This window comes from Vigna radiata, chromosome 10, assembly GCF_000741045.1.
Source record: "Vigna radiata var. radiata cultivar VC1973A chromosome 10, Vradiata_ver6, whole genome shotgun sequence".
In the NCBI taxonomy this organism is placed as follows: Eukaryota; Viridiplantae; Streptophyta; class Magnoliopsida; order Fabales; family Fabaceae; genus Vigna; species Vigna radiata.
This window is the reverse complement of record NC_028360.1, coordinates 20,168,917-20,180,710: the sequence shown is the minus strand read 5'-3', so window position 1 is coordinate 20,180,710 and position 11,794 is coordinate 20,168,917. Positions and strand designations below refer to the sequence as shown.

The 11,794-nt window shown below is 32.2% G+C and overlaps 2 protein-coding genes and 1 long non-coding RNA gene across 3 annotated transcripts in view; 1 reads left to right on the top strand and 2 right to left on the bottom strand.

Annotated features, from left to right (window-relative positions):
• Positions 1-649, bottom strand: part of LOC106774989 (cytochrome P450 71D10-like) — a 5,161-nt gene extending 4,512 nt beyond the window's left edge. The window contains exon 1 of the mRNA XM_014662009.2: positions 5-649. Within this exon, the coding sequence (XP_014517495.1) occupies positions 5-586 (582 nt within the window). The 5' untranslated portion in view covers positions 587-649. The remainder of the gene's footprint in view (positions 1-4) is intronic.
• Positions 650-1,557: 908 nt separating this feature from the next.
• On the bottom strand, positions 1,558-3,403 carry LOC111242626. Its single transcript, XR_002669926.1, has 3 exons — positions 3,174-3,403; positions 2,954-3,027; positions 1,558-1,776 (listed from the first exon to the last, which is right to left on the bottom strand). It is a non-coding gene; the product is annotated as an uncharacterized LOC111242626 (long non-coding RNA).
• A 4,984-nt stretch (positions 3,404-8,387) lies between these two features.
• On the top strand, positions 8,388-10,961 carry LOC106775699 (actin-101). Its single transcript, XM_014662855.2, has 5 exons — positions 8,388-8,535; positions 9,090-9,158; positions 9,244-9,637; positions 9,773-10,386; positions 10,468-10,961. Exons 2-5 carry the CDS (start codon positions 9,099-9,101, stop codon positions 10,531-10,533), a joined length of 1,134 nt encoding a protein of 377 aa, XP_014518341.1. The 5' UTR covers positions 8,388-8,535; positions 9,090-9,098; the 3' UTR covers positions 10,534-10,961.
• Positions 10,962-11,794: the final 833 nt, after the last annotated feature.

Below are 11,794 nucleotides of genomic sequence, written 5' to 3'. Positions count from 1 at the left end.
CCGCTCGTGCGGCTATTCCGTAAGTCATCGGGAAAATGTTCTGGGTGAGATTAACGGCACAGCCTTCACTTGCAGCTATTTTCTTAACCACTTCTGCCACCTCCTCTTCCCTTATGGACCGAAAAGATTGCACTCGCTTTGTGGTTAGTAGCTCCACTGTGCATATCTTTCGTACTAGTCTCCAATATTCTCCATATGGAGAGAAGACTATGCTGGTATTGTTGTAAGAAATTGCTCTACCCGATGTAAGGTTTGGCCTATCAGAAAAATTAACATCATGTGTTTTCAGAACCTCTTGGGCTATCTCCGGTGAAGTGACTATGATGTTGGATACCTCTCCTAGTTTCAGGTGCATTAACGGTCCGTACTTATCTGCCAAAAGTTTTAAAGAGCGATGTGGCAATGAACCTAACAACTGATGCAAGTTCCCTATGAGAGGCAGTGTCGCAGGTCCTGGAGGTAAATTGGTAGAGGAGTTGTTTGAACTCCAGCTTTGAAGTAATTTGTATAAGATGAAGAAAACAAAGAGAATGGAAGCAATGAAGTAAACAGAGAAAGGGTAGTAGTGGTGAACATCCATGACCATATATGATATATGTTGATTGATCTAGGAGGAACAGTGAAAAAAACTTGAATGAATGCATGAACAGGGGCATCTAATATATTTATATATATAGACTAAGGGACTTGTTTATGGGAAACAACTTCTCACTGAATTTGTCATCCACATTGCTGTTCGTCATCCCCAGAATGTGGACAATATTTATTGCCTTTAGATTACGACTGTGACATCTGTGGCTATTAAATATACCATAAAAAATATAAGTGTTATAAATGATAGGATAATGATATTTAGACAACATTTTTTACAACATTTTGATAACGTGTGTGATTGGTCAAAAATTATTCGACGGTAATGTTTATGATTATTATTATTGATTGTGGAGTAATTTTTAACTAATGGATTAACATAAATGTTGTCAAAAAAAATATTGTCTAAATATCATTATCCCTAAATTATAATGTTTAATTATACCTATAAATAAATTTAAGTGTATATTTTATATTTAAAATAAAAAACTTTTCACATTCTTTTAATTGTTTTTTTGTCAATATATATGAGTGGCGGGCTTAGTGGGCCTGGATTCGCAAGATCTCTCTTACCAGATTTGGCACAGGAAGAATGGGTTTCGGCTTCATCCTTTCCTTTCAGTAATTTTAATCTTAATTTTCAATTTTCAAAAATAACTATCAAAATTTCTTTATTAGATTTTAAAAGTCGATAAAAAAAATCATGAGATTTTAAAATTCAGTAAAATATTCTTTTTATCAGATTTTGAAATTTAATAAAAAAATTCAATTTTTTAACAAATTTCAAAATTTAATAAAGAAAATAAAAAATTCTTCTTCAAATTTTGAAATTTAATTAAATACAAAAAATAAAGTGTAGAATTTTTTTGAATTATTAACAAAAGTTTTAGAATTTAAATAAAATAAAATTGAAGATATGTGACATCCCAATATTATACTTTATGCAGGTATAAAAATTAAGACGTCATCATAGATGATATAATAAAGCAGTTAGAGTGTTCAAGGTAATTAAGCTAGGATTACAGTAATCCAGAATTATAAGAAAATTAAAAAAAAAACGTGGAAGAAACTCTAAGTATTTCAAAATACAGAACATGTAAATGGTAGAAGAAAATTCCTAGGGTCTAGGCAGCAGCAGGGTCTTCTTGTTCCTCCAGAACGTTCTCCCAGAGACGTCATTCTCCTCTGCTCACATCCATAAATGGACGATCATCGCAACAGGAAAACACACAACATACAAAGCAACCAGACAAACAAGCAAGGGTGAGCTAATTATATAAAATCAAACAACTCATATTAGATCATATAACATACAATCATAATTTTTATCAAACAGTTGATGAACACAACCTAAGCATGTGAATTTCTAGACTGACTCGTCCGGACTTTAAAATGAGAGTCGGACTATGGCGAGTCTTGCACCTGTGGTGACTTATGAAACTTGGGTTCCCCACCCTGCCACACTCACGAGGTTAGTCCGTTCCGGGCCTTGAGGCATACTAGGAGCCCCCAAGACTAAGGACCTNCTGCTACTNCTCACCACATGGTTCAACCTCTCTAAGTGAGTTTGATTGACCATTGAAGCGTCAGAATGACTCCCAAGGCTGAGCCCCTACTTCCATTTTAAAACACTAAAGATCTCACCAAGAGATCTTGAACTTATGGAACTTGGTTTACTACTTAGATCGTACTTTCATCACTTTGTAATCATATACTTTATATCACAATCAACATATATAACGTTTCAAATACTTCTTTATAAAATATGAGAATATAATATAATATAAGCTATAAAAAAAAGAAACCATAAATACTGCACTAAAATAAAATTCCCGCATCAACTACCAGAGAAATATATGTTACGTGACTTAAACTACTTAAACAACCAAATATACTACATCATAAAGCAACGTAAGGATTGTTGAACCAATCCCAATACCGAATGAACATCATAAAAGAATCCAGATATTTTCATATTCTTTATTTAATCGCTGTTGTACTTTGGTATTGTATATATACTACATATATACTGTACTGATGTTTATAAGAAAGTTAAACTGTTACAGTATTCTGATTACCTCTAAAATATAACTTAAACATTGAAATCTATATCCTTACTTGCAATTGCATGAACCTTTCACTAAGCACCAATTTTCACAATAATCCATAATGATCCAAATTATATACTACATTATATATTTGCCTAATCATTCACAATAAACTTTACACACCACACATACATATAAAATTTTTATTTAAGCACAACAACATAATATACAGGCCCAACAATATACATATTTCAAAACTTAATATACCATCATATCACACAAATAAATTAATTTATATAATCAGCTCCCCTTACCTGGAAAGTTCACAACCAAAAATTCAGGGAACGCTCCAACAGTAACCCTTACACTGTGCTGAACAAGACAGGACCTATAAATCACCAATTTTGATGATAGAAACAACATTTTTAGAGCTGGAACAAATTGGAAGGAAAATAAAATGTGGAAAGTACATGCAACCAGAAAATTGGTTGCCTTAGGTTAGGACAGTGGAGGGAAAAGGGGAAACTTACTTACCAACTGAAACTGAGAAGTGTTCGGTTCAAATGGAAGCCCTTTCTGCCAGGAAGGGTTTGGCAGCACTCAATTAAAATTTGCACGGTTCATATTTCTGGAATTTTAGAGAGAAGATGGAGGAACTTGGTTAGGGCATAAGAACTTCTTCTTTTAGAGAGAGGGAAAATGCAGAAATGAAAATCTGACTTAGAGGAAGAGACCCCCCTCAAGTCCAAGAGCTCAAGTCAGATGGGCTGGCTTCCCTTCCCCAGGCCCAATGGCCCCTCTTTACTTTTTCAGACCCTTACAAGATACATAATTAAATGATTAAAGTTAGAGGGTGAAACAGACTTATTTTTCATGTTCTTGCAAGCTTTGTCTAATTGTTAATTTGTCTTTCGAGTGATGGCCGATTCAATAATCCGTATTATTTTAGAATTTGGATTAAAGGATCTTGAACTTGTGTCCTTACAGGCTTAGCTTTGCTGGGTTAATTTTAAAATAATAATAACGATAATAAATCAATTCATAAACATATTTGAAAAACAAAAATAGTGACATTTTTTCCATTATAATTATTCATAGAAAAATGTTCTTGCATTTATAACCTAGCCAGTTTCTGTACAAAAAGAGTTACATTATATTCGTTGAAAAATACGAAAACAAAAATATTTTTTGCTAANAAGGAAAATATTACATAGAAGAAATCAAATTATTAACTAAATTTAAATACGTCTTTTATTTTTTACCTATATTCTTTTGAATGTGATGGTAAGTATCTGGAACTTGTTTAAAAGACTTAAATCTCTTATCACGTTAACTGAGAAAATTTGGGATAACTTATAAGACGTTACTAATACTATCTTATATTTAATAGGGAAAAAGTTACGAAAATTAGAGTTAAACANATTTATTTAATTCTCGATTTATTAACCTTTCTTAATCAGGCCGGCACACTAGATTTTTCTACTAAATTTCAATATCAAAAATAAANATATAAAACTTTGGAAACCACGAGAAAGGTTTATATGATAGTAAATAAGACGAAATAAATAGTATNAGATGTGGATGCAGATAACTATAATTATGAATGATAACTATTTATTTATTCGCTCTATTCTATGCAAAAACTAATTGGCTCCATATAAATACCTTGTCTTTTTTTTTTCATTTCTGAAAGTGTAGTTTTGTTGGCCAAGGACGAATGTCTTTGTAAAAACTTACGAGAGAGAATATAAAGAAAAAAATAAATAAAATTGATTTATTTATTAATTAAAATTAAACTATTTCCAAATTTAAATAATTATATATATATACTAAACTAAAAAGTCTATCACCCCGAGATACACTCCAAAAAACCCCTAAAATCATTGCACCAAAAACCAAAATTTATTTTACTTTATCTATTTATTTATTTTATTTATTAATTTAAATTATTGATGATGAAGGATTCATAATGAGGTTATTTCTAATTATGGTACATGTGATGATGATTTGTAGTGACGGTGTGTTTGGAGACTATATTGATAAAAATGACGTTGATGACATAGTCATGATACAGGTAATGAGGATGTTGATGATGATCATGGTGTATAAATAATTATGTTAGTAGGATAGTGCTGCACATGATTGATTTGTTATTAAGTTGTGTTTGCTTCCTATGTACAAATTTTATTGTTATCGGTTGTGTTATGCTAATTTACTCATATTTGTTTTATAATGATAGTATAAATTTTGGTTGTTTTATTTGTTTTATTTGTTATCGGTTGCTTCCTATGTGCGTCTTATAATGATCGTATAAATTTTGGTTATACGGGAGCAGATGTTACAAATGCTCCATATGCATGACAGAGACATGAGAGTGAGTAAAAAACTTCTGTTATTTAAAGTTTTTGTACTAGAAGTGTTAAGAAGAATGTAATTGAATTTATTTTATTTTACTAATTTCAATACTATATAAGTGGATTTCCGCAATTGTATTATGATTTTTTTAAAATTTTAAATTTTATTCGTAATCGGGACATCCAAAAAAATCGAGATGTTACACTTCTCAATGTGTATTTTAATTCTTTTATCCATAAAATTTGTACACCTTCTATGAGGAATTCACACCTCATTTCTTTTTTCATCGTGAATATTTTGTTGAAAATTTCTTGTTATTTCATTTTCTTATATGAAACTCAAACAAAATTAGTAAAATATCATTCAAATCATATTTTTGGAAAAATTAGCTAGATGGGGAGTTTTACTTTAAAAAGCATGATTCTATGTGAAAATGGTATTCTTAGTTTTTTTTTTTTTTAAATACGTATAAATTTCTATGACTAGAGTGATTTAACTTTTTCTTTTAGAAGTTTGCTTTATATATGAATTTAGTTTGATTTTCATGAATTATGTTATTGTTTTTATTTTTAATAATATTTTTCACATAATGTTAATAAATTAATGTGATTTGAAATATTAACTTAACTAAATGTCATATTATATAATAATAATACTGCTTAATACGAGTTTTATTAAAAAATACAACTTATTCCGTTTACATATTTTTTTATTAATTTTGATAAATTAAAATTAAAGTTATATTACTGTAATAAAAAAAACTATCATAATCTCCTTGTAATGACGAGTAAGCCCTTGTTCGTTTGAAGGGATAGTACTGTTTAATCAGATTTGTGGGTGAGGAATTAACTTGTGAACGTGTTCGTTTGCCCAGATTTGCAAGCAACGAAATTTGCGAGATGGGACACTTTTTTTCATCCCGCTGAAACGAGGAGATTTGCGCTGATTTCTTTGGAAATTACGTGTATACCCCTCGTGATTTTCTTAAATATCACGAAGAAGAAGCGTAACTGTGCATTGACGATGGAATTGTATTCGGATACATCATGCGTATCCGGTTCCACCCCTTAAAAAAATTGCAGAATGGAATTGTATTCGGATACATAATGCGTATCTCGTTCCACCCCTTAAAAAAATTGCAGAAAATAACGTATTTAGTTCTACGTTCAAAAAATTGCGAGGTCCACTCCGCCGACTACAACCTTGTTCGCTGCGGCTCTTTCCTCTCCTCTTCCTGGGATGACACCGTCAAGCTCTAGACCCTCCATCGCCCCACCAGTGTCCGCACCTTCAAGGAGCACGCCTACTGTGTCTACTCCGCCGTTTGGAACTCCCTTCACGCTGACATCTTTGCCTCTGCCTCTGGCGACGGTACCATCCGCATCTGGGACGTCCGCGAGCCCAGATCCACCATGGTCCTCCCCTCCCACGACTACGAGGTTCTCGCCTGCAATTGGAACAAGTATTGCACACCACTCTCGGTTCACTTCTAGTTTTGAAAGTGTGATGTTTATAAATGAATAATTTATTAAGGATATTTTTGCATAGGAGTCTACTCTGATCATGTTCAAGTGTTTATTAGTTCTTATATGTTTTAGTTTCACTAAATTTAAAATGTTTTCAATTTAATAAAATTAAGTTTTACATTAATTAAAGAGGCTATTGTATATTTGATAACTGTTTTTCTCTTTCACAGTTTAATTAGCTTTTTTTCTTCTCACTAAAATTAAAATAAGTTGCAAATCATGTAAAAAAATGCCCTCAAATTTAGTATTTGCCAAATATGACATTTAAAAAAAATTCATTTCACTAAATTATAATTTAATTAAATTTTTAAAATTATTTTTAATAATTATTCTAAATTTTTAACTCTTAATAAACATTTTTACAATTAAATATAACATTAACCAATATTATTTTATATTACTTTAATACTTAGGGGCATTTTAGTAATCTTCAATTTCTACCTATTAAACAAATTTTTTAAAATTATAACGTCAATCAAATCCTATACTAATTCTCACAGACTTTATCCTCAAATCCACTCTCAATTACCTACAAATCTACTAAAAAAAACAACAAAAAAATTACTCTCAAATCCATTTAAATCATTTCCTCCCAAATCATCTCCCATAAATCCATGCAAAAGAACACAGCCTAAGTTAGAAAACAAAGTCGTGATGGTACTAGATAAAAAATTGAAAGCGTCTTATGAAAAAAACAATTACTTCATATGCTTCCATCTGAATTAAACGTAAACAAATTGTTATGATCTTCCATCTGAATTTTTTTCCATGTTGGACTTGGAATGCAGTCAATGCCGTTACTCCTTTTAAAATTCTTGGTTCCTACTTCATTCCCTTTTGTTGAATCTATTAAATTAAAACACATTAATCCAATATTCCTTAAGAGCAGTCATAATAAATCCACCTTTTTTAATTTCAAATTGATTTTGATTTGAATAACTCCATGCAAACGTTGAATCATTGTTGGATGAGCAATGGTGGAGGAGCTGGATTTCATGGCCACACCAGAACTTTTCAAGAATTGGTCGGCACTCATAGGGTCCACTAGTCCATCCTAGCCACCATGCCGATGTGGCACAAGACCAAACACACCGTCCAAATCAACATCACACAAAATGGACGGCTCAGACTTATTCCGGTTCGGTATACCTTTATTTTCCTTTTCAAACAAGGAATGGTTCGGTATTGTTTTTTTCAATCACTGTTTCCCTATGCCTCAGCTTCAATATTATATTAAAATTAATTATTATAATATTCATTTTTCAACTCTTTACATAAATTTTCATTTAGTTTCAATTTAAAAATTAGTCACACACATCCACCTTAATTTATCCACATCATTTTACCAAACAAAACCATAAACTTTTGAAATGTAAAAAACGTAGTAAAACTAATTATGATAACATGCTTAGTGTAAAGGAAAATGAAATAATCACTTGCTTCGTAACAATAAATGCATTTAAAAAACAATAATTTCATTACATTATTTAACAACCGTTTATATTACTAAATAGTTTTAAGGATTAGATATATACTAACGCGATAAACCGATAATTTAATATAATTAGATATATATCACTAAAAAGTTTCGATCTCTATTTTTAACGATTTATTTGATGAATCATTAAGTTTTGAATCGATTTAATAAGGTAAAACGATGTAGTTCAATTTTTAAGTAAATTTTAAATAATTCGAATAATGATTGGGTTTCAAAAAAAAAAAAGGGCGTGTTTTTTTCGTTGTTTGATGTCCGAACGAGTCCACTTTTCTTTCTCAATAGTTTCGCATATTTTTCTTCGGATATGTTTCTCTCAAACCAAACACTCCCCAAAGGGCGTAGTGAATGTATAAAGTTAATTTACATTTGGGTTTCATTTCAGCGTCATTTAGCTCTGTCATTGAATATAAAGCTTCTTCTTTTACATTTTCTCACGAAAAACTTCCCTTGTAGCTGCTTCTGCCTCTGCTCCATCTCCGAACCACTTCCTCTGCAAAACGCTCTTCGATCGCGCAAGGTGGGTTTCGATTGTCACTTCTCCGATTTGCGTTTTCACGTGATTCTTTCGATGAATTTTTGTGCTTCCGTTCTGCTTTTTGTTACTGGATCGTCGAACTTCTTTTTTGTTTTCTGGATCGATTTTTATTTATATATTTACTTGGTTTGCTCTTGCTCAACTGGATCTACTTCGTTGCTGCATATTGTGTATGTAGGTTTCGTTTTTGCTTAATTTTGTTGTTGAGATGTTTTCTGATACATCAGTTTTGATTTTCTGTTTGTTTTCATGCGATTATAGGCGATCAAATTCAAAGATAATATTCTTTCTTATCTTGATAATTATATTTCTGTGTTTTTTTTTACTGCACAGTTCAGTTTTGTGATGCATGCCTCCGATCTTTTAAGTTTGTTTATGTTATGAAATCATTGTGGGTATTTTTTGGGTATTTTTGTATAATTGAGTGATATTGAAAAGATCTCTCTACCAGTTCAAACTTTTAATTGTTACATATTTTTTTTTTATTTGGCTTTGTTATTTCTTTACCTAAACAAAGGTTTTCATTGTTGATACAGTTTTAAAAGATGGCCGATGCCGAGGACATTCAACCTCTTGTTGTTGATAATGGAACGGGAATGGTCAAGGTTAGGATATGTTTTGTTTTGCCAATTGACGAGTACTTCTTGTGCTGATGACAGATTAATATAATCTTTTCTGCAATGTTTGCAGGCTGGCTTTGCGGGTGATGATGCTCCTAGAGCTGTGTTCCCCAGTATTATTGGGCGACCGCGCCATACTGGTGTAATGGTTGGAATGGGTCAGAAGGATGCTTATGTGGGTGATGAAGCCCAATCAAAACGAGGTATACTCACCTTGAAGTATCCCATAGAGCATGGCATAGTCAGCAACTGGGATGATATGGAGAAGATTTGGCATCACACGTTTTACAATGAGCTTCGTGTTGCCCCTGAAGAACACCCTGTACTCCTTACTGAGGCACCACTCAATCCCAAGGCCAACAGAGAGAAGATGACCCAAATTATGTTTGAGACTTTCAATGTGCCCGCCATGTATGTGGCAATTCAGGCTGTCTTGTCTCTCTATGCCAGTGGACGTACTACAGGTTTGTTTCTGCAATTGGTCTTGGATTTACTATTTACTATGTTGTGATCATGTGACTTCAATTGGATTCATTCAACTTATCATGTGAATAAATGCTGTAAGTTGGCTAAGTTCTGATTTTGTTGGTATCAAACAGGTATTGTGCTTGATTCTGGTGATGGTGTAAGCCACACGGTGCCCATATATGAAGGATACGCTCTTCCTCATGCAATTCTTCGGTTGGATCTTGCTGGCCGTGACTTAACGGAGTACTTGGTGAAAATTCTTACTGAGAGAGGATACTCCTTCAGCACCTCTGCCGAAAAGGAAATTGTCCGTGATGTGAAGGAGAAATTGGCATATGTGGCCCTTGATTTTGAACAAGAATTGGAGACTACCAAGAGTAGTTCTGCAGTAGAGAAGAGCTATGAATTGCCTGATGGACAGGTCATTACAATTGGTTCTGAGAGATTCCGTTGCCCTGAAGTACTGTTCCAGCCTTCTCTAATTGGTATGGAAGCTACTGGAATTCATGAAACGACATACAGCTCCATCATGAAATGTGATGTTGATATTAGGAAGGATCTGTATGGAAACATTGTGCTTAGTGGAGGGTCTACTATGTTTCCCGGAATTGCTGATCGTATGAGCAAGGAAATCAGTGCTCTGGCACCAAGCAGCATGAAAATCAAGGTGGTTGCACCTCCCGAGAGGAAGTACAGTGTCTGGATTGGTGGTTCTATCTTGGCATCACTAAGTACCTTCCAACAGGTTTGTACCCAGCAAATTACCAATAAAATGGATTTGTTTATGGAAGTACTGGGTGCTTATTTTATTCTCTTATGTATGCAGATGTGGATCTCCAAGGGTGAATATGATGAATCTGGGCCAGCTATAGTTCACCGGAAGTGCTTCTAAAATGGGTCATGAAGCTCTTAATGCTCCCAGTCCTGTGCCATATTTCCGTCAAGCTTGGTTGACTTGTTGGATATTTGATGCTTTGGGTTTTTAATAGGTATATCTAGTTAATGAATGGATTTGTAAGTTGAGTATGTTATATGTTTCCCCGTTAGGTCGTTGGAAGCCAGACTTTTTATGCAGTTGGCGATGGATGGCATTTGAACGTTGTAGGTTCTGCTTGGTTTGATTTTCCTTTTATTCTTTTTCTTATGCTGTGGCAAAAAAATTAGGTGCCTCGAGATAGGAGGACGATAAGTTTAAGCATCCTTTTTATTGGAGGGATTTTTGATTTAGTTTCTGTTGATATTAATTATATGCTTAATTGGTCATGTTTGCAGTACAATGAGAATGTTTTTTATTGTTTGAGGTGATGAATCCCTTATATACACCATTTGGTTAGTGTGAACAAGAATTGAGGATTGTGTGTTTTTTTATCCTTGCTGATGATATTCATGAATAAAGTTCTGGACGAATAAAAAATGAGCTCATAGTATCCGATTAATCAAAGTTAATTGCATAAAATATTTTCTCAGTTCATATTTAAATAATTGTATTTACAAGTCATGTTTTACTACCGTTGTTTCCTGCACGTTATTATGAATCAATTTTATAGAAAGATAAAATGGTTGTTTTGAAATTTTGAGGAGGTCTGAGAACAAACTGTGAAGGTGCAGAAAGTAAACCACCCTTTTCAGAATTGGATGAGTGTAATTGGACATTGGTCGTATCCAATCGGGTTTTTGTTATGTAAATTTTCTGGTTTAAAATTTGTTTTGCAAAAATAATTCACTGAATGAAACTAGTCTATTTAGTGAAATGGTCAGAATCTAGTTCCCATATTTATGAAATTATAAGATATAAATAGGCATTTTGAAAAAAAAAAAATTAAGCAAAAGAAAATGGTGGAAAAAATGCAAAAGAATTTTACTGAAATAATTGAGAAACTTTGAAAATATAATTTTTTTTCTCTAATTTTTCATAATCTTTTAGTTTGCTTCGTTATTTTCATGTATTATTGGTTTATTTTTAATTAAGATTAAATGTAAGCATTTAATTCTTATGCATTAGTTTTAATTATATATATATATATATATATTATTAATGATTTGATTTAATATTTTATATCATTAAAAAATCATAGTCTAAATATTGAATACGTAATTCATTTTAAGCGTTCATATATATATATATATATATATATATATATATATATATATAT

What these genes read in the sequence shown, in the direction of transcription:
- LOC106775699 (XM_014662855.2), top strand. Translation starts at nt 9,099, where the DNA reads ATGGCCGATGCCGAGGACATTCAACCTCTTGTTGTTGATAATGGAACG. An exon ending in ATGGAACGGGAATGGTCAAG is followed by an intron (nt 9,159 to 9,243) that starts GTTAGGATATGT and finishes CAATGTTTGCAG; the next exon opens with GCTGGCTTTGCGGGTGATGA. An exon ending in TGCCAGTGGACGTACTACAG is followed by an intron (nt 9,638 to 9,772) that starts GTTTGTTTCTGC and finishes GGTATCAAACAG; the next exon opens with GTATTGTGCTTGATTCTGGT.